Genomic DNA, 21,360 nt, shown 5'->3' on the forward strand with positions numbered 1-21,360 from the left:
GTGATCTCGGCTCACTGCAAGCTCCGCCTCCCGGGTTCACGGCATTCTCTCACCTCAGCCTCCCAAGTAGCTGAGACTACAGGCGCCCGCCACCACGCCCGGCTAGTTTTTTGTATTTTTTAGTAGAGACGGGGTTTCACCATGTTAGCCAGGATAGTCTCGATCTCCTGACCTCGTGATCCACCCGCCTCGGCCTCCCAAAGTGCTGGGATTACAGGCTTGAGCCACCGCGCCCGGCCTAATTTTTGTATTTTTAGTAGAGACGGCGTTTCACCATGTTAGCCAGGCTGATCTCAAACTCCTGACCTCATGATCCACCCACCTTGGCCTCCCAAAGAGCTGGGATTACAGGGTGAGCCACCATGCCCGGCCCTCAAAAGTATAATTTATGTTCATGGTCAGAATTGTGACTGTGTGAGTTTAGGCACTTGAGGCTTTTCAGTTGGGAATTTATCACCTGCATCATTAGAATACCACCAATAGAACTTTCAGGGCATCTTTTATTATGTGTTATCCAATATGGTAGCAAGTGGGAAACATGGCTAGTGCAACCAAGGAAATGAATTTTAAATTTTATTTAGTCGTAATTAACTTAAAAATTTAAATAACCACATGTGGCCAGTGGCTACCATACTGGACAGCACAGCATTTTAAGTCCCAGCACATGGTGATCTAGCAGAGAAGAAGAAAGAATAAGAATTAATCAACAAAAACAAGGAGATCTTAACTTTAATTTTCCAATATTCTCACTAACAACATAGTCAAGATCTTAGGTTTGCTGAATTTCCACTTCAAATAGCTCCTGGTCATGTAAGTTTATAGGTAGTCAAAAAATAGTTCTGACTGCATTCTGATATCAACTTTGAGCAAATTAATTTAGATGTTAGCTTGAATACAGCAGGTTAAGATTATAATTTTAAATTCTTTTGAGGGGGCAGATTTTTAAATTTAAAATAATATGTCAAAATGTTTCTATAATCCAGGGGATGCAGAATTTGTTTATTAAGGAACATGAGTCGGGTGCAGTAGCTCATGCCTGTAATCCCAACACTTTGGGAGGCCGAGGCGGGTAGATCACGAGGTTAGCAGTTCAAGACTAGCCTGGCCAAGATGGTGAAACCCCATATCTACTAAAAATACAAAAATTAGCTGGCCGTGGTGGCGGGTGCCTGTAATTCCAGCTACTTGGGAGACTGAGGCAGAGAACTGCTTGAACCTGGGAGGCAGAGCCTGCAGTGAGCCAAGATCGTGCTACTGCACTTCAGCCTGGGTGACAGAGCGAGACTCCATCTCAAAAAAAAAAAAAAAGGAACACGTGATCCTGTCGCTTTCTACTCGTTACCGATACGTAACACTGCTCAAGGACCAGGCTGTCTTTTTCTCCCTACTCTTCCCAGCCCACAGCTGAGACTCCTCAGTCTCCAAGGCTCAGGACAAATGCTATCAAAACCTTCCCACATTCCCCCAACTAAAAGTAACCCCTCGGGCCCAAGGGCCCCCATCCCTTTGTGGCTAAGCCTCCCCATGCCATTCCTCATTGTCCATCACATTCCCTTATGATGAGCCATAATCCTTTTGAAGTTTATCTACTAGCAAGAAGTAATAAAGCTGCCACAGGCACCGGCTCCATGACTCCGGAAACTCATAGCCATCAGTTCCCCCTGTCCCTTCTGCTGGCATTCTTAAATCTTCAACCCCAGTGTTTGGCTCTGAACCTTGGCCCTGGCCCTCCTCCTCTCCAGGCTGATGACTTGCTTGCCCAAATCCCCTCTAGGCTGCACAGTTGTTAGGAGACTCTCACCCCAGCTCCCATCATCTTCACACTTGCCAGGGGGAAGGGGGGCAGTGGCCACCCCTTGGTAGGCTTCTACCATCAGGGGAGAAGTACCGGACAAGCATCTAATGCCATGCTACTCTTGTACTTTCTCTCCTCCGTTACAAGCCTCCTAAGGACAGGCTCTGGTTCTTTTTCATCTTTGGTTCTCTAGCATACAGCCTAGCTCAGTATACACAGAGCTGTCCTCAGTATTTGGTGGATCAATAAGTGAGAGAAAAAAAATGACCATATAAAAGTATACTATGATTCTTAAGAACCTTAGTTACACTTCAGATTAGAGTTTGTTTTAAAAAAGAAAAAAAAAAAGAAACTTGGGCCAGACAACCTAGGAGGTCAACAACCTTTCTGTTATGAAATTTTTGTTCTCTTAAACATAACACTAGTATCTGGCGCTTGAATTTTTAGTTATAACCAGATTTAACCTGCAACTGTTTTTCCACGGTTCCCAAGAGATGACAGCTGCACGATAATACAAACAGTGCTTTTTTTAAGGGTGTGACTCAGGGGGTTAAGGGGCAGTTAGTGGATAAGCTGGGCCATCCTCACTCTCCCTCCCTGCCATGGGAACTATTTCTATTTGGAAGGCAGTACATCCCCACAGTTGAAAGCACAGGAAGATATGGATGTGAATCCCAGACCCCCTGCTTGCTTGCCAAGAGACTTGGGGCAAGTTGCCTATCCTCTCTGTTCCAATTTCTTATCTAGAAACTCACAGCATTGTTATATAAAATGAACCCGAAAATATGGTGACATGCTTGGCACAGGGCACGCAAAGAGTAAGCATTTGATTAACGGAAGCAGCTATCTGCACCATTATCCATTTCAAGATGGTAAGACTAACCCCTAGTGACCCCCAGTCAACGCCCCCGCCCAGGATCCACACCTTTGTATGCTCCTGCCCCCTGCCGCACTCTAGCTTAGCCACATGACCTGCTTTGGCCAATATGGCATTAGCAAGTGTGATGCAAGCCAAAGCTTGATAGGCACTAGCACACTGGGGCTTTTCCTTTTGGCCTATTCCATCTACAGATCTTGTTGCCATATAAAAGGCTATGAATTAAAGGCCACGTGTAGAGAGGCCCTGGAGGATGAGAGGTTTCCTTGGATGTTCCAGCCCAAGCAGAGCTTACAGCTGAATGCTGACTCATGAGTGACCCCAGCCGATGCCACAGAGGAGAGATGAACCACCATCCCCACTGAGTCCTGTTTAAGTTGTAGGATAAGGCATAAATAAAGGGTTGTTTTAAGCCACTATGTTTTGGCATGGTTTATTGCATGGCAATAGATAATGGAAACTGTATAACGAGCTGGGTGCAGACCACAGCCACAAAGTAGAGTAAAATCCATTGGTCTGTCATTTAGTAACATTTTCTAACCAGATAAGCCAGCCAACCCTGGGCACTAAACCACTGCACAAGGGGAAAAGTACAGTTTATTCTTCCCATCTTCTCCTCACCCCAGGCTATCCCCCAAAAAAACGTATACACAAAATCTGTTCAATTACTCTGAACCTGAAACTAGTGCATTTGTCTTGTTAAATTTCCAGCTGTCATTCTCCTCACCAACCCTGGAATGCACTGTCCTCACCCTGAGAGGGTTCTACCACTTCTCCTCTCCTCTTCCACAGGTCTGAGAGACAGACATAGCCAGCTGTCCCTTGCTCCTTCTGCCACTTGTGATCCCTGAGGACATCTCTCCCATTCCTGAACTTGTCAGAATTCTCAAATTGCTCCCAGTGGGCTTTGCATACAGATGATCACCCCCATTAAGTAAGGGGAAGTTTTCTCCTCTGTCCAGACTAGACTTCCCAGGCAGTCATGTGATAGGCTGTGGGTCTGTTTTGACAGGTAATGATGGCAGAAACATTCACCTGAAAGAGAAAGGAGCTAGGATCTACTCGCACCTTTGCCATTCACTGGCTATGTAACCTTGGGCAAAATTCTGTCTCTTTCTGGGTCACAAATACCCCATCTATACAGGATGAAGGAAAACTAGCTCAGAGGTTCTTGACCTAAGTCCATGGGTGGGCAAAATTGTGTGTGTGTGCACACATACACATGCATACACCTGTGCGTGGGTCTGGGGGACAGAGCCAAAGTATATATCAGATTCTCAAGGAGCTTTGTGATGCAGAAAAGATTAAGAACTCCTGGGTTAGATAACCTTCCTGCTCCAACATGCGTTATGGGGTTCTCTGCCCGACATTTAAGGAGATATGAGTCCTGAAATTCAGTTGCTCTCTGGCTCCTTTATTGCTTTCCTAGCTGTTTTGTTAGCACTGAAATGTATGAAATAAGAGAAACTCGATCTATGTGGCTTGTGAACCAGTGTGTCTGGAGTCAGCTAACACTGCCCTGGATACGGGAACAAAGCCCTCAGCTCCTGCCTGGTGCATCAGGCTGTATTGTCTGTGCAATCAGATGACTATTGAAGCCTTCCAGCCAAAAGGAAGGCATTTCCTAATTAGATCCTCAACTTGCCTGTAAAGTTGGAATGTTCGAATTTGAGTCCATTATTTTCTTTTTTTCTTCTTTCTTTTTATTTTACTTGAGTCCATTATTTTCTGATATTTCTGACTCTGTGCCCTTTCCCTTGCTTTGTTGTAGTTGAGGAAGCAGCAAAGAATGGTGGCTAAGAGTCTTGGCTCTGTATCCAGAATGAGTTCAAATTCCGGCTACTCCACATTAGCTATTTAACCTAGGCCGGAGCACTAAGCCTCTTGCTTCCTCCTCAGTAAACAGAGATGACAGTGCCTATTTCATAGAGCTTCAGTGAGAATTAAATTAGATAATCTATAAAGAGGCTTAGAATATAGTAAATGCTCAATACATGTTAACTATTAGTATTAGGTTTTGATATTTAGAAAAGGGCTAGAGTAATAATTATCAAGTAACCGGGCTTCATGGGATACGAAGCAAACCTCATAGGCAAACGGTAACTCTGCCCCACCTTTTACACCTCTCAAACCCAAACCAGGCCCCACTGGAGATCTCCTGGGCTCTTAAGAGGATGTTTCCTAAGGCCGAAGGGCGCCAGCTGGAGCCCAGCCGAGAAGACCCCACCCGCTGCACCCCCAGCTGCTCACTTGCTGTGCTGGAGGTGCTGTCTGTTTTCCAGTCTCCTCGTCTCAGCTCCGTCCTGGGGGGAATGACACTTTTCCTGGGGCCACTCTCATAGACTCCAAACTCCACTTTCGCAGGCAGGTGCTGTGAGTGCCGAATTGGGACCGTGATCTCCAAGTCTGGAATTGGAGGAAAGAGGGATAAGCTGTCAAGATACCAGACTGTCACCTACCAAGCTGCCCAGCGGCTTCCCTCCGCCTGGAGCCCGCAGGGGAGGGGAGGGGAAAAGACCATGGGAGAGGGAGCGGCCCTGGGTTGGTGGCCCCCTCCCCTTCAGCACTGAAACTACTGAATCCTGTGTGGCTGTCACTGAGAGACTGAAGAGAGGGATAGAATAATGTGAGAAAGGGACAGAGAAGTGCTTCTGCATCAGGGAGCAGAAAGAACAAACCATAAGAGAAAGGTTTGGGCCCTCAGCCCTGCCACTTAGCAGCTGTGGAACTCCAGCAAGACAGCTCTCCTCTCTGAATCGCTACCCTTATCTGAGGAGGGGTATGTCCATCCTTGACTGTAGAAACAGGCTGCGCTATGCACCAAGCACAGTTCTGAAAGCTTTGGTATTTTTCACTCATTTAACCCTCACAACACCCAAGAAATAAATATTATTATCTTCAATGCCAGCAGAAACTAAGGTACAAAGAAGTGACGTAGCATGTCCTGTCAAACAGCTGGTAAGCGGCAGAGCTGGGATTTGAACCCAGGCTCCGGAGTCTAGGCTCTTAACCACTGCTCATACAGCCTCTCGCTCTCTGCATAAGGGATGGATGGTGGGTGGGTGGGTGTGGGGTGGGTGGCCCACACGCACAGTCATGATCCAGAAAGCTAATGAAAGGAGGTCCTTCAGGCCTATGAAGAATTTTGTGACTTGCAAGGCCCATGGGGTAAAGAGAGCTGATGCCTTTGTCGAACAAAGCACTGACCTGACCTTCTTACTGGCTTAGCTCTGCCCAGAGGTTATCTCTATTCCTCCCTACATTTCCAATGCTGGATTCTAGGAGCAGAAAACAGTTCCTCTGATGAGTAGAAAAAAAGTCTGGGGGCAGCAGCACCGACTTCTTCCTGAAGGCAAGATGTGCTCCTGGCTCAAGACTCACCCAGCTGCCTAGGACCTTCTCAAGCCCAGGGGCAGGGTTTACACAGCGGTGGCTGTACAAACTTGGGTAGAAGAGGTGTTAGCTTTGGGGACGTGTGCTTTTATCTTCTGGTACCACTTCCTCCTCTACCTCTACCCTTCTAGGGGACAGGCGTGGCAGGAAGTTCAGAGAGTCCAGGGGCAGAGGTGGCTCCACCTACCAAAGCCAGAAATCTGGCGGGGTGAATGGATAAACTGGAACAGGATGAAGGAGCAGCCAGAGGACAGGGCACACCAAATCCCCCAGTGAACATTCGGCACAGAGAATGATCAGAGTGGATTGTTGGCTTGCATAGGCATGAGCCTTCCTCATCTGGAGACTCCGACTTCAGGTGTAGTGTATGGTCCAAGTGTCCAACCAGCTTCCTAGGTTTTTGTGTAATCCAGGTCTTTTTCACATGCTGGGGCTCTCTTGGCTACAACCATGCCACGGAAACACCCACCCCAGCTTGGAGCTACTTGGGCAAAAGATAGCCAAGGGCACTGTCACATGGGTGGCACCCACAGTATCTTAGAGACCAAATGAGTGTCAGTCTTTTTATTTTTCTTCCAGCTCTGGCCTAGATTTTTAAAGATCATTTTTTGTTTGTTCATTCGTTCATTTGTTTGTTTGTTTGAGACAGAATCTCGCCCTGTCACCAGGCTGGAGTGCAGTGGCACCACCTTGGCTCACTGCAACCTCCACCTCCTGGATTCAAGCAATTCTCCTGCCTCAGCCTCCGAGTAGCTGGGACTATAGGCATGCGCCACCACGCCCAGCTAATTTTTGCATTTTTAGTAGAGACGTGGTTTCACCATGTTGGCCAGGATGGTCTCGATTTCTTGACCTCATGATCCACCCATCTCGGCCTCCCAAAGTGCGGGGATTACAGGCATGAGCCACCGCACCCAGCCAAAAATCTTTTTTTTTAAAAGGGAGATTCTGGTTTGCTTAATTAACTTCAAGGAGGCAACTTTTTAATCTCAACTAGTTCTATAAAGAAGGAAAGTAAAATACACAGGAAAAAAACAGGGGGTCAAAAGTTCAAAAAATCAGGTAGAACCAGTCCAAATGTTTATAAAATCCTGATATCTTTGAATAAAGGTACAATGCTAGGAATAATTATCACGATTATATTGCATAGTGCTTTCCCAAAGTGCATTTAGATGCATTATTATACCTCCTTTAAACTTCATGACTTCTCCATTAAGTAAGTAAGTCAGGTATAGCCCCCAGTGAGGAAACTGAGGCACAGAGTGGTTAAAGGAATTGGATCATAAAGTGATTCAGTGACAAAACGGGAATCAGAACCCAAGTTTCCTGGGACCCGGTTAGCTCCTCTATGTCCTGCTCCACAGGACACACCCAGAACACAAATATTGATTATCTTCTCTGTGAGGCCATGGCTCTCACCAGCCCTTCTCTAATTTCCTACGCCATCAGCGCTCTGTACCAGCCCAGTAAGAGCAAACAATCCCCTGGGGTTGAAGAAAAATGGTCAAGTTATTAAGAACAGTCTTAATTTTTAATTCTCTTTGGCGTTCTAACCCAAATTAAAGATTAATATTTTTTCCCTAAGGCAAACAAAGTTCTCAAATGAAAAATTAGTCATTGTGTTTAGAATGGGTTACATTCTTAGAAAAGATCCTTTAAGCACAAATCTTATTCATCAACCCTAATTTTCCTATAGATCAATGTTATCGTGTGTCAATAATATGTCATATTTACTCAACCATAAATGATGCCCTCGCTTTGGCAAATGCCACCCTTGGACCTCAGCATGCAGTACAGGGTCCAACTTCCAATTGCCTGAGGCTGTTTCTCACAGCAGAATGATGAGTGCCCCTCCCCAAGCAGGCCTCCACCAACGGCGGCGGATGGGAGCTGCTGTGTAAACGTCCCAGCTGTCTCATCGCTCAGGTGGGTGTTCCCCACTGGCTCCTACCTGTCTCACTTCTCCATCCCCCACCGCATTCCCTGGGACCACCTCCCACACCAGCTATTTGCTCTCAAATCCTTATCAGGGGAGAAAAGTTCTAGAAATGGAAGTGGTAATGCTGGCACAACACTGTGAATGTACTTTATGCCACTAAATTGTATACTTTTTTTTTTTTTTTTGAGACAGAGTCTCGCACTGTCGCCCAGGCTGGAGTGCAGTGGTGCCACCTTGGCTCACTGCAATCTCCACCTACCGGGTTCAAGCAGTTCTCCTGCCTCAGCCTCCTGAGTAGCTGGGACTAGAGGCACGTGCCACCACACCCAGCTAATATTTGTATTTTTGTTAGAGACAAGGTTTTGCCATGTTGGCCAGGCTGCTCTCAAACTCCTGGCCTCAAGTGATCCTCCCACTTCAGCCTCCAAAAGTGCCAGGATTACAGGTGTGAGCCACCACACCCAGCCTGAATTATACACTTTAAAATGGTTCACATGGTGAATTTTATGTTATGTATATTTTATTACAATAAAAACCACTAACAAGGAGGCCCTTGGGGCCAACAGGCAGAACATTCTCCCATATAGATTGCTTGCCGTGCCCGGTCATTCTTCTTTGGTATCTAATTATATACAGTTTAATCTCTCAATAGTTATGACTTGATTAAAGCACCTGATATAAAAAGTACAAATACTTAACATCCCTCTCCCCAAAATGTCCTTGTCAGAGGGTCTGCTTCTTGGAGAGTGGGGGATGGGGGATACAGATGGGCAAACTAAGCCATGTTCTTTTGGTAAATTGTAGACATTGACCATTCTGATTTAGACTATAGCTACTGGTGGGCATCAATCATTTGTTCACAGCCTGAACAGCCTTGGGCGAACCTTGCATAATGTTTCAGAACTTGTTATTCATTCTGGATGGCCCTGCCTGAGAGGACCCCAGCTGGTGTGTGGGCCGCTATGTAATCATGAGTGCGGACACTTTTAGGAGTACTCCCATGTGCCAGGCACTGTGCTGGGCACTGGTTATACCCTCGCTCATTCAGTGCTCCCTCCTGGGGTGGGCACTTTCACTTTTACCATTTTGCGAAGGAGGACTGATGCTCAGGGAGGTGAAATATCTTGCCCACAGCTCCCAGCTAGTGAGGGGTGAGCAGTGAGAAGGAATTTGACCCCAACCTCGCTGGCCCCAGAGTCCATCCCTGTACCCCTCTACTCCTCTGCATGTGCGTCTGTCCTGCTTCAGTACCTCCAGTGGCACCAGGTGGAGCCCAGGTGAGTGGTCAGAATGTGATGAGACCCAGAAGGCTCAGGTCTTGAGCCCAGACTGCTGAGCACACGTGACTCCAACACTAGGACTCCTGGGCCTTCAAACACTGGGTGCACCGCCAAACCACAGGTTTCTTGAAGCTGTCTGTATTTAAAAACCTGAAATGTTTCATTTCATCAACACTTCTATCTTTGGACTATCTTATGGACTCTAGTTTTAAAAAGCATCTCAGCTCTTTTATCACTGAGACCCCTATTATCTGACCCTAGGATGACTGTGTAGATCTCAAAAAGCTTTTCTGCTTTCTCTCCTTTCTCTTCCTTTCAACCAGGAGGACAGACAAGTGTGAACTCAGGTACCAGCAGCATAAATTTAAAATCCAGACACCCAAGCAGAAGTCATAGGATGATCTCTCTGACCTTCTGCGATGGTTAAAACCTCTTAACCCCTCTTCTCCCAAAATCATTAACATTCACTAGGTTAGTACTATCTTCAAAACACTGTGTTAGGCATGGTGGAACAGACCCTAGTAGGGCAAGCCAGGCCTGTGTGAACACAAAGATAACTGACTCATTAGCTACCAGATGGTGAAGCGAGTGTCTCATAGGTCTCTGTATTTGGCAGGGTGCCTGGTGCTTGTTAAGTGTGGAATGAATGAGTGGTGTCACCAAACAGTTTCCTGAAACCAACCATTCCAACAAAGCCTTCTAGAGCTCCATCACTGTACTGTTCTGCGCGCTGGGGACTCCCCGGAGCACACAGCAGACAAGTTTTTGCCCAGGTGGAGCTTCTAGTAGGAGGGAGATGGGGTGTTGGGCCATAACCTTGAGGACAGAAACCTAAGATGATTCCAGTCTGTGATATGTGAAAAGAGAGGACGCCAGGGAACAGGAAGTAAGTCGTGGAGGGCTACTCTGGAGAGAATGGCAGAGAAGGCCTCTGATGAGGAGATGCTACACTGAACTCTGAAGGATGAAAAGGGCCGGAAGGTGAAGATATGGGGAAAGGCAGGGGAATGGCAAGTGCATAGGCCCTGAGGGAGAAATGCTCTTGGCTTATTAGAGCAATAAAAAGGAGTCCAGGGACTGTGGCACAGGGTTTGGGGGAGAATGGAGGATGAGCTCAGGGGGCAGATCCCATAGGGCCTTGTAGGCTGTGAGCAGGAATATGATTTTACCCTGAGTGGGACAGGAGCCCCTGGAAGGCTTTCATCAAGGGCACAGCATTATCTGATTTTTACATTTTTTAAACATCATTGGCTACGATGGGTTAACTATAGAGAGACAAGAGTGCATATGGGGAGACGACTGAGTGGCTACTCCCTTAGTCTAGGCACGGGATGATATGGCTTGGCTGCAGCAGTGCCATGGGAGATGGTTAGAAATGACCAGATTTAGGATGCGCTTTGGAAGCAGCACATCTGTGGACTGCTGATGGCTTGGATGAAGGAATGAGGTGATAGCAACCAGAGACAGAAAAAGAGAAGTGCCAGATGAATGGAAGGAGTGGTAGGTCCCACATACGCTTGAACGAGTAAGGAATACCATGTCCTAGGGTGGTCCAGGAAGGCGTTACTGAGAAGGGGCTGCCAGGGCTGGATCTTGCAGCCCAGTAGTTTTCATACAGGTGAGAAGGAAGAGGCATGGCATGAGCAAGGGGCCCATGGCAGGAGAGAATGTCCTGTTTGGAGACCAGGGTGTTACCAGTCCCACTAGGTTCATGGGAAGTCAGGCAGTTGATGGCAGCTGGAGAGAGACTGTGGAAGCTATGCACAAACAGGGCTAGATTTTAACTTGGTTCTTCGTGTAATAGGGCTCCATCCATTCAAGATCTGAGTGCCTCTGAAAGCCTTCTCCTGCATGCTCCTCTTGCTATAAGGTTGGCCTCAGTTAATCACAGAGGCCCACTATGCCAGAGACTCTCTGTGGGAAGATGCATTGTGGGTAAATGCCAACTTCTTGCTCAGGGGTGGTGGTGCCACATGGCTGGCACAGAGGGTAGGCTTAAGGGGAGCGGGCCCAGTCCATAGTGTGCACTACTGGAATTTGTGGCCCTGCTAGTGCAGCGTGGGAGCCCTGCTACACCTGGGGCATGGGCTTCTGAAGCACTAAATGGTGTGGATGCAGATGACGCCATTGCTCACCAGAATCAGAAACAGACACCGTGTAAATGGGATTTTCCGTTTTTCTGCTTAAAAAACATACATCCTCCTAACTGCCAAAGGGAGAGTCAGGTGCCTGCAGAGGAAGTATCACCATCCTCTTTGAGTGAAAAGGTGGAAGGATGCAGAGTTGAATCCACTTATTCACTTCTGTGCATGTCTTATGTATCAGGTACCAGATTGTTTACAGAATAAATAAGATATAACCGTTGTGCAAATGGTCTTTACAGTCTAGTGGGGGACCCAGATCTGTAAACAGTGTGACGAATGCTGGGCAAGTGCTCTGCCCACTCAGGCCACAGACAAAAGGAGAGTCAAGGACAACAGATGACAGCAATGTCCCATACAATGCAGCACCCTAGGAAGCCACATACCTGTCTGCTTTCCTGATTTTTGCTTCTCTCTCTGTCTTCGGGTGATGCTGTCTCTTAGCCGTTTAAGATTTTCCTGGAAAAAAATTGGTTTATTTCTATTTATTTATTTATTTATTTATTTATTTATTTATTTATTTTGAGATGGAGTCTTGCTCTGTCGCCCAGGCTGGAGTGCAGTGGTGCTAGCTCAGCTCACTGCAAGCTCTGCCTCCTGGGTTCACGCCATTCTCCTGCCTCAGCCTCCCAAGTAGCTGGGACTACAGGCGCCAACCACCATGCCGGGCTATTTTTTGTATTTGTAGTAGAGATGGGGTTTCACCGTGTGTTAGCCAGGATGGTCTCTATCTCCTGACCTCATGATCTGCCCACCTTGGCCTCCCAAAGTGCTGGGATTACAGGCATGAGCCACCGTGCCGGCCGGTTTATTTTTTAAGTGTACAACAGAATGATACCCTCTGGGAATGAGAGTTTCTTTCTGATTGTATGCTGTTTGCAGGGTATATCATATTGCAGTCACATTTACAACATGCAAATAAGGCTCAGCACATTCACAGTCAGCCCCCAGAGAAATCCAAATACTCACAGAATCTGTGCCTGAAGAGATGCCATCTCTTCCAGAAGAAACTGTCTTTCCTCCCCTCTGGTTCCCAGCTCTGTTCTATACGGCCCCTCTCATGTATGCCTCTTAGCCCAGCTCACAGATACTCCACAGGTATTCCCGTCTCTGAGACTGTGTTCTCACATCACTCCCCTGACCTTCAGGGATGTTGGTTCCCCTCCATCAGTCTGGATCAAGGCCCACTTTCTCCCTGATGCCTCCCAAGATGCTCCAGTCCTTAGTGACTGCCCATGCCAACCATCCAGCACTTGGGCTACGCTGTCTCATCGTGTGTGCGCACTCTTGTGCCTTGCCTCTTCGAGATACTGTGAGCTCTCCAAGGTCAAGAGACCAGGTCTTGTACCTTTCCATAATCCTGCCATCTGGTCCATTGTAGTCATTCAATAAATGTTGAATAGATTTATTCAATGTGAGGGTCAAGATTGTTGCTATTTTAGTCAATTAACAATAATCCCAAAGTTAAGTGCCTGAGCATTCTAGGGAAAACGTCCAGACAATTTGGCTGGAGCAGAAGGTTCATGTGGGGGAGTCGCAGGAGGCCAAACTGGAAAGGGGGGTTGATCTGCAGCTGCAGGCGAAGAGACTGAGCTGTGTCCAGGAGGCAGCAGGGAAACATTGAACATTGTGAGCCTGTCACGGCTTTAAGGTTCCAGTCAACTAGAGAAGAAGGAATGGAGGCCAGTAGACCTTTCTGGAGACTATGGAGTATGCCAGATGCAGGCAACAGAAGCTGACATGGGGATGTGGCTGGGGGAATGGAGAGACAGGAGCAAATGCAAGAGGACAAATGCCACAGAGCAGACCAAGCAGGACATGCCGCTGGCTGGGTGTGCAAAAGCACGGGAGAAGGCCAAAGAGACACTGAGGTCTGATCACTGTCTCCAGGAGAAGACAATGTGATGAGCACAGAGAGGGTGTTGGGAAAGGAAAGCGGCCTTGAGGGATGGTTTGTTGTTAGACATGCTGCGAGTCTGGGACACCTCATGGGGACGAAGCCAACTGGTGGCTGGAAATGTGGAACCAGAGACACAGACTGCACAGAGAAGGAGCTGAAGGAAAACTTCAGAGTCCACTTGTGAGAGGGCGACATGAAGGAGACAGAGCAGTGGACAGAGAGGCAGAGGAAAAGGAAGATGAGGCCTCCACCCAGAAATGTCTCCACACCACCAGCCCCTGGAGGGGAGATACTCAGGAAGTGTCCGGAGGCTATCAGGACCAAACAATGTGAGCCCCCATGGGCTGGGCTTCTGCCACATTGAATATGAACCCCAGTTGTCTGCTACACCCAAGAGTTCTGGGCCAGTTCATGGGAAAGGAAGAGGTCTCTTGGATATAAACACAGAAAGACACGGCACACGTATACCTATGTAACAAACCCGCACATTGTGCACATGTACCCTAGAACTTAAAGTATAACAACAACAACAACAAAAAATACTTGGAAAGGATTTACCTTTCTGCAACAATGGACTGGTACATACAAGTTGATGATAATGATAAGGCATATAAATTATGTTCCCACTGCAAACCTGCCCTGTCCACCCCTTCTCATTTCCTTTAAACTTATCCTCAAACTACTTTAGCTGAGAAGCTTTTCAGCAGACTGAGTCAGTGGTGGCTTATACCTATTTATATTTGTATTAATTGCTTACAGATTATATCTCATATTAGCAATTACATTACACTACAAGAAAATGTAAAAAAAAAAAAAAGAAAAAAAGACAGCTAACATTTAATATGTATTTACTATGTACCAGTCATGCTGCTTACAGTGGCTTATATCACCTAGACCTCCCGCTTCACATTTCAGAGTTGGAAAAACAGAGGCACAGCAAGGTCAAGATCATCCAGCCACAAATAGCAGAACAAAGATGTAAATTCAGGCTGCCAGCTCCAGAGCCCTGGCTGTTCTTAACTACTGTGCCACGTGGTTGCACAACTTGGCAAGGAGTAAAAAGACATTGTTTAGCCAGGGCCAGCCTCTTCTCAGCAGGACTGCAGCCTCCTGGGGGCTCCTGAGTAAGGAGCACCCATGATTCCTGCATTCAGCTCTCCAGAGTGCCCTCCCACCCTTCAGGCCCCCAAAGAGAGGGAGGCATCTGGCAGAGCAGGTGCCCCTGTCTTAAGGAGCACTAAGAAGGCAGAAGGTATAGTGAAGGGAGCACAGACTCTGGGGTGAGAAAGGGGAGGTTTGAATCTTGACTGCCTCTTCGCCTCTCTGAGCCTCAGTTTTCTGTGGAACAGGAGGAATAATACCTATTTCATATGCGTGTATGAGGAGTGAAAGAGGTCAGGTCTATTTAATGTTGAACACAATGCCTAACATAGCACTGTCAGAGGTCAGCAAATGCTGCCTGATGACATGTTTCCCCACTCTTCACCGCTAATCCTGTCCCAGAAGACAGGCTCCCGTCTCAGCCCTGGAGGGGTGCTGGTATGTCAGATAGCGTAAGAATAGAAATTAGAATACACACCACCAGGGTCTATGGCTGTACCACCCTGAACGTGCCCAACCCCATCTGATCTCTGAGGGTAGGCAGGGTCGGGCCTGGCTAGTACTTTGAAGGAAGCAGCCTGGGGAGGTGGAGAGAGAAAGCAATAGTTCCAGTCCTGACTCGGCCCCTCACTAGGAAAGTTGCCTTTCCTCATTTTTAATACAAAGGCACTGGTGGACTAAGAAGGAACTTCCTAATGTTGAGTTTGAGATTTTTTATTGTTTTTAATTATATATCGTGTACACTTATGATACGGGTATGGAGTTATATATTCTCATAAAAGCTTCAAACTATTCAGGTAAAGCAAGAGTCTCCTCTGACATCCCAGTCCTCCAATCCCAGTCTTCTCCCGAGAGGTGGCCCCTGGAATGGGCCCGAGGCAGCCACCATTTGCAGATCTTTGTCCTTGCATTTATATACATGTCCATAGAAATAGAGCATTTGTGTGTGGAGGTGTCTGAGTTGTTTTAATTTGGGTAGTTTTGCATCTGCAACTTGTTTTGTTCATTTAATCATATTTCTTGGTAGTTTTCCAAGTTCTCTTTGAGTGCTAAAGTGTGATAGCTATGAGGGTATTTGGCAGTAGGAATAGAGAGAGGGACTCTGAAAAGAAAAAAGCTGGAAAGCAGAAGCAGGGAGCCAAATGCAGGGAGACACAGCAGCGGAGTTAGTGTTTATAGTTGAGTCTTTGTTCCTGATCTCAAGCCTCATGGCACCTGGAAAAGCTATCCAGCTCTCAGCCAGGGAGCCATGTGCTTACAGACCGAGGTGACACTCATACACACTCGCTGGTTCACAATGAAACTCAAGCGTTTGCAGGCACAGGTGTCATGTACAGCAATACACAAGACAGCTATGGCCCAGCCCTGCTCCACTGTCAAGTGGGGAAATAGAAATGAAACAAATTCCATACGAAGCTAGTTACCTGCTGGAAACGAAAGGACTCCGATCGTTTCTTCTGGTTGAGCTGCCACTCTTTGAAGTGGAGCACAGCCTCATCCACGTTCACAATGCCCAGCTTCACCTGCTCCTGGAGGGTGATAAGCTGCCGCTGGCCTGGTGTTTTCATCCCCGCAAAAGGGTCATATATACTCGACTGAGGCCTGTCCCTCCATGGTCTGACAGGCGGCCCTGGAAAGGATGGCAAAACTCAGCTTGATAGTTCCCCCACTGGGGACCGCTCACCAGAGGCGTAGGGTTAATGAGGCTGGTCACAGGCTCAAGAGGACTCATCTCAAAAGAACAATTACTTGTAGCCAAGAAGGGGGAGATACAACATAAAATCAGGGCAGAAGAACGCAGCTAATAATTCCAAAGCCTATCACACTAAAGCAGACAAGGCTGCAACGTTTAAGGGAGGTGTGAAATCTGCTGACTCTCCCAAGTCTTAATTATTATTGCTATTATTTTTAACAGACTTCATTCATTTCATGTTTCTTGTATAAAAACCCAATGTTGTAACCACAGCTGGAACCTGAGTCTTCTGCTTAGAGACTCTGGTGTGGGTCTTGAGAGATGGTCAGTGAATTCCTGGTAGGGAAATTGGGTGAATACAGTCTCTTTCCAGAGGTCAGGGATCAAGTTGCTATCAGTCTTAGAGATGGCATCAAAGGTGGCCCAGGGTGGCAGTGCAGCCCCTGGCCAAGGTGTAGCAGCCATGAGCAGCAGCTTCTTGGGCACAGAGGCCAAGATAATGCTAGTGCCCCTGGGGACAGGGATAAGACACACCAGCACAGAGCCAGTGGCCTGTCACGTTGCAAAAGCTGGCGTGGGGCTTGCTGATCTTGTTCCCCCTGTAGCCTGTCTGTGTAGATCCAGTGGAAAGCTTGGCTGGGATGATGGCCCCCTTGGATGGTAGTGGCTAACCCCTTGGAGTACTTAATACCCAGACAACATGGCCACTGTAGTCCTCAAAGGCAACAAACACCTTGAATCTGGTGAAATGCCCAGCATGGGTCAACTTCTGTGTCAGCATAATCTTCAGAACCCCATTCTTGAGAGATGACCCCAGGAAAAGGTCAATGATCTTAGACACCTTGATGGGCAGAGAGAAGAGAGCTCTCCCAGGACTTGATCTTCATGTCTTTGGCCAGGTGGTCTAACTTAGTGATAAGTGTCCACTCCTTCTTCTCAGCCTTACTTCCATGAACTCCAGAGCCTTGGCCCCAGCCACAGCCACAACCTCAGCCTGAATGTCACTGCCAAAGCCTCCAGGGAGGCCATCACAGTCTCCCATTCCAGGACCCCCAGGCTCTTCCACTGCATCAGCATCATCCACCATTTGGTGTTTTCTTGAAGAAGCAGCCAAGCCTTAATTATTGAGATGCCTTTAGACAAGCATTTCTCAACCTTGGCACTATTGACATTTTGGGCCAGGTAATTCCTTACTGTGTGGGTGCGTCCTGTGTATTGTAGGATGTTCAGCAGCATCCCTGGCCTCTACCCATTAAATGCTAGCAGCACCCGCTTCTTTAGTTGTGACAACCAAAAATTTCCCTTATATTGCCAAATGTTCTTTAGGGAGGGGGTACAAAATCACTTCCAATTGAGAACCACTGCTTTAGACTTAAATCCACACCCAGAAGAGAATATACTGGAAGAGTTTAGCCAGGATGCTTCTCTTAGCTCCACTCTCGTCCCTCACTGTCTCTAAGCAGCATGGGGCACAGTGATTGTGGACCCATGGGCATGAAATGCCCCAGGAGACTGGAACATCAGTGGAATCATGACCAGGCCCAACAGCATCAGGTATAAAGTAGGTGCTGGCTTCCAGCTGGCTACCCTTGGGTTGTTCCTGTGCCAACCTCTCTTCCACATTACAAATTCACAGTTCTCTGCTTTGGAGCTTCTAGGGAAATATGAAGCCAACCCTCATCTCTCTCCAGGCTGTGACTCCAGTTCTGTGGGGAATGAGCTATTCGCAGTGACCGTGGGGCCACTGAGGCAACTTGACGTTTCACTCAATTCATATAAGGCTATTTGAATCTGAATTTCTCCAGCAGGACCCCATTTGGGTATTGTGATTCAGGGACACAACATGAAGAATAAAGAGAAATGGCTTCACCAGTGAGTACTGAAAAAGCCTCAAAGACGTTTATCTATCATTCTGCCCAACCACTCACTATCTGTCCACACACACCCACACATCCTTCTCCCAGGTCTGCCCTTCTCAAGGCTCTCTTTAATGGTGTTGGGAGACGCGGTGGAGGAAAAAACAAAATGCACAAGCCAACCAGTTCCAGTCTCCCACTACCAGAGCCCTTGTGGGATGCCTTCAAATGCTTACATGGTGTCATGGCTACTTGTCAAAAGAATCCTCAATGGGATAATACTGAGTGTTTCTGCTTAGCACAAGGAAATCAAGGGAAAAAAAAGAGCACGTAGCTCCTCAAACTTCCTTTAAAACTGTTTAGAAAAATGAGACTTCCAAGTTGTTCCCCAATGGCAAGCAAAATACCTTTTAAATAAAAGTTGATTCGAAGTATAGTTTGGCTAGTATAGATAAGGTAAGTAAACAGCCCAGCAAGGCTGTATCATTAGGTAAAGACTGGGTGCTGGGCCACCTACTTTCATCCTGTTGGCATCAACCTCCATTTTTAGATTATACTTTTATGTGCTTTATGGACACTTTCCACTAATTAAGGTCCTTTGTATGACCAATTTGTACAACATTGTAGAGGACCCTGATCTCTTTCCCTCCCCCTTTACCATCAGTACAAGACTCTCAGACAGTCCACCCTAAAGTATCCTTGGATCTCTCTATTGTATTTATTTATTTATTTAATTTTAGAGACAGGGTCTCACTGTGTTGCCCAGGTTGGTCTCAAACTCCTGGCCTCGAGTGATTCACCCCCTTCAGCCTCCCAAAGTGCTGGGACTACAGGTGTGAGCCATGATGCCTGGCCTAGATCCCTCTATTTTTCAATGCCAAGGAGCTATTGTTACACTTGGAAATCACTGACCTATGAACACTTCAACCACACAAAAGTTCAGTTCATATAACATGTGGCTTACCTTTCCTGAGGCTCTCTGAGGAAACGTAGAAATTCCCAGGCCGCTCTTGACTTTTTTCTGCAAAAACTATGAGATAAACAATATTCTGATTACTGAAAAATTATCAAAATCCAGTACAAAATAATAATGATAATGAATCCATACCTAGGACCACCATATGTGGTTCTGTAAATCAAAAGTGTAGAAAGAGGCAATTAATGAGAAGGACTAGGAATTGTCAAGTAATGGCAGACTAAGCAGACACAATCTCAAACTAGAAAGACAAAGCTAGCCAGAGGACATGATCAGCATTTACAAGCTCATTGAAGAAAACGGTAATGGGAACACGAACATGTGCCTGGACCCCTGAGCACCTGAAGCTAGCCATGGAAAATGTGAGCCTTAAAATTTGAGAATAAAAGGAAGTACCACTTAAAATGCCAACTAGTGCCATAAGACAGAACTCTAAGCTGTAGAATAGTAAAATGTGTGCACAGCTCCAAAGAGATTAAGGGATCATCACACACCGGGTCCTATTGTGGGGAGGGGAGTGGGGAGGGGTAGCATTAGGAGATATACCTAATGTAAATGACGAGTTAATGGGTGCAGCACACCAACATGGCACATGTATACATATGTAACAAACCTGCACGTTGTGCACACGTACCCTAGAACTTAAAGTATATATATAAAAAAAAAGATGAAGTCACTTATGAGGGACAGATTCATGAAGGTTAGGAGAGAAAGCTGGGGCATGACAAAGGCTCACTTAATGGTAAGATGACATGGTGATTATGGCTCCCTGGGCTCTGAAAGAGGCTCTCTGAATCCAAATACTAACTCTGTGGCTTGTGAACCATATGATCTTGGACAAGTGGCTTGACCTCTTCCTGTCCCTGTTTCTTATCTGTAGAATGAGGATGATAATAGTTCTTACACTGGATTGTGATGAGGATTAAACAAGTTAATACATGGAAAGTGCTTAGAACAGTGCCTGGCCCATGTAAACACACTGTTAGCTTTTATTATCATTATTCATATCTAAACTTTGAGACTGTTGCCAATAATCAGCAATACCTTGGCATGCTAGTTAACCCAAGTGATGTCTCTACAATGCCTTACAGTTTATAAAGTACTTCCTTCTGTATTATTTCATCTGACCCTCACAATAAGGCTATGGCAGAGTATTAGTATGTATTATTAAGACATGTATTAATCTATATGTGTATTATTACAATACCCATTTTATAGATGAGGAAACTAAAGCTAAAAAAAGGGTGAAATGGCCTGGACATGGTGGCTCACGCCCATAATCCCAGCATTTTGGGAGGCTGAGGCAGGAGGATTGTTTGAGCCCAGGAGTTCAAGACCAAACTGGGCAACACAGCAAGACCCTGTCTCAAAAAAAAAAAAAAAAGAAAAGAAAGAAAGGTGAAATGACTTACCCAACATCCTATGCTGAACAGCTGGAAAATGCAAGAGCTGAGAGAGATGAACCCAGGTATTCTGGCCTCCAAGCCATTGTCCCTTTTGTCATCTCCTGCCTCTCTCCTTTCCTTTGCTTCTCCACAGTTTCCTAGCAAGTCCATCAGGGCTCTTGAGGAATCACCTGTGCCCCTGTCCAAACACATCCCTACAAGGAGCCATGCCATCAATACTCTTCCCTACTCCCTCCGCTATTTAGGAATTACCAGCATATATTTGCATGCTTCTTAGATTGAGTTCTCTCAGAAGCAGGACCCGAGACAAGGATTCAAATGCAAGTAGTCTATCTGAGAGGTGATGGAGGTGAGACGGGGAAGTGGATGGTGCAATAAATGCTGCGTTAACAAGCAAGTTACACTGCAGGCAACCTAGGAGTCACTAGAACGCAATGTAGAATGCACAACTAAGAATTCTCCCACCAGAGCGGCAAGTAAACTGGGGCACCGATCCATACCTCCTGTCAGGCACTGGTTGAGGGCAGCAACTCTGTGTGTTAATTCCCCAATGCTTTCAACCTGTCCTGTAAGAGGGCAGAGAAGGCTCCAGGTGCCAGAGGAAGCCCTCAGGCTGAAAGACACTGGTGCTGACAGGTAGGGTCCAGCCAATGAGCACAGAAATGCAAAGGGTTAGGGGGACATGGGCAAGGAACCAACAGTGTCTGCTGCTCATGCCAAGGAGATGATACCCAAGGAGACTGTAGGCAGGAAGCACTGACAGCACCTGGCAGTACGTAATATCTCACAACTGTATTCCTACCCAGTTCAGGGTTGCTGGATTTCGCAAAACAAAAATGTGTGCACTATTTGGGACATACGCTAAAAACTCATTTGCCATTTATTTGAAATTCAAAGTTAACTAGGCATCCTGTATTTTATCTGGCAACCCCAACCCAACTACCTAGGGCTCTGGGTGAATGCTATCTTCCCCAATTTATAATTCCCTTTTGCCATACCTCCA

The 21,360-nt window shown here is 46.6% G+C and overlaps 1 protein-coding gene across 2 annotated transcripts in view; it reads right to left on the reverse strand.

Annotated features, from left to right (window-relative positions):
* Nucleotides 1–21,360, reverse strand: part of PIK3AP1 (phosphoinositide-3-kinase adaptor protein 1) — a 127,167-nt gene that overhangs the window by 10,654 nt on the left and 95,153 nt on the right. For both annotated transcript variants that reach the window (XM_025396560.1, XM_025396561.1), the window contains 4 exons: nt 18,940–19,005; nt 15,851–16,056; nt 11,812–11,884; nt 4,923–5,078 (listed from right to left, as the gene is read on the reverse strand). In XM_025396560.1, the coding sequence (XP_025252345.1) occupies nt 4,923–5,078; nt 11,812–11,884; nt 15,851–16,056; nt 18,940–19,005 (501 nt within the window). The remainder of the gene's footprint in view (nt 1–4,922; nt 5,079–11,811; nt 11,885–15,850; nt 16,057–18,939; nt 19,006–21,360) is intronic.

Source organism: Theropithecus gelada, chromosome 9, assembly GCF_003255815.1.
Source record: "Theropithecus gelada isolate Dixy chromosome 9, Tgel_1.0, whole genome shotgun sequence".
In the NCBI taxonomy this organism is placed as follows: Eukaryota; Metazoa; Chordata; class Mammalia; order Primates; family Cercopithecidae; genus Theropithecus; species Theropithecus gelada.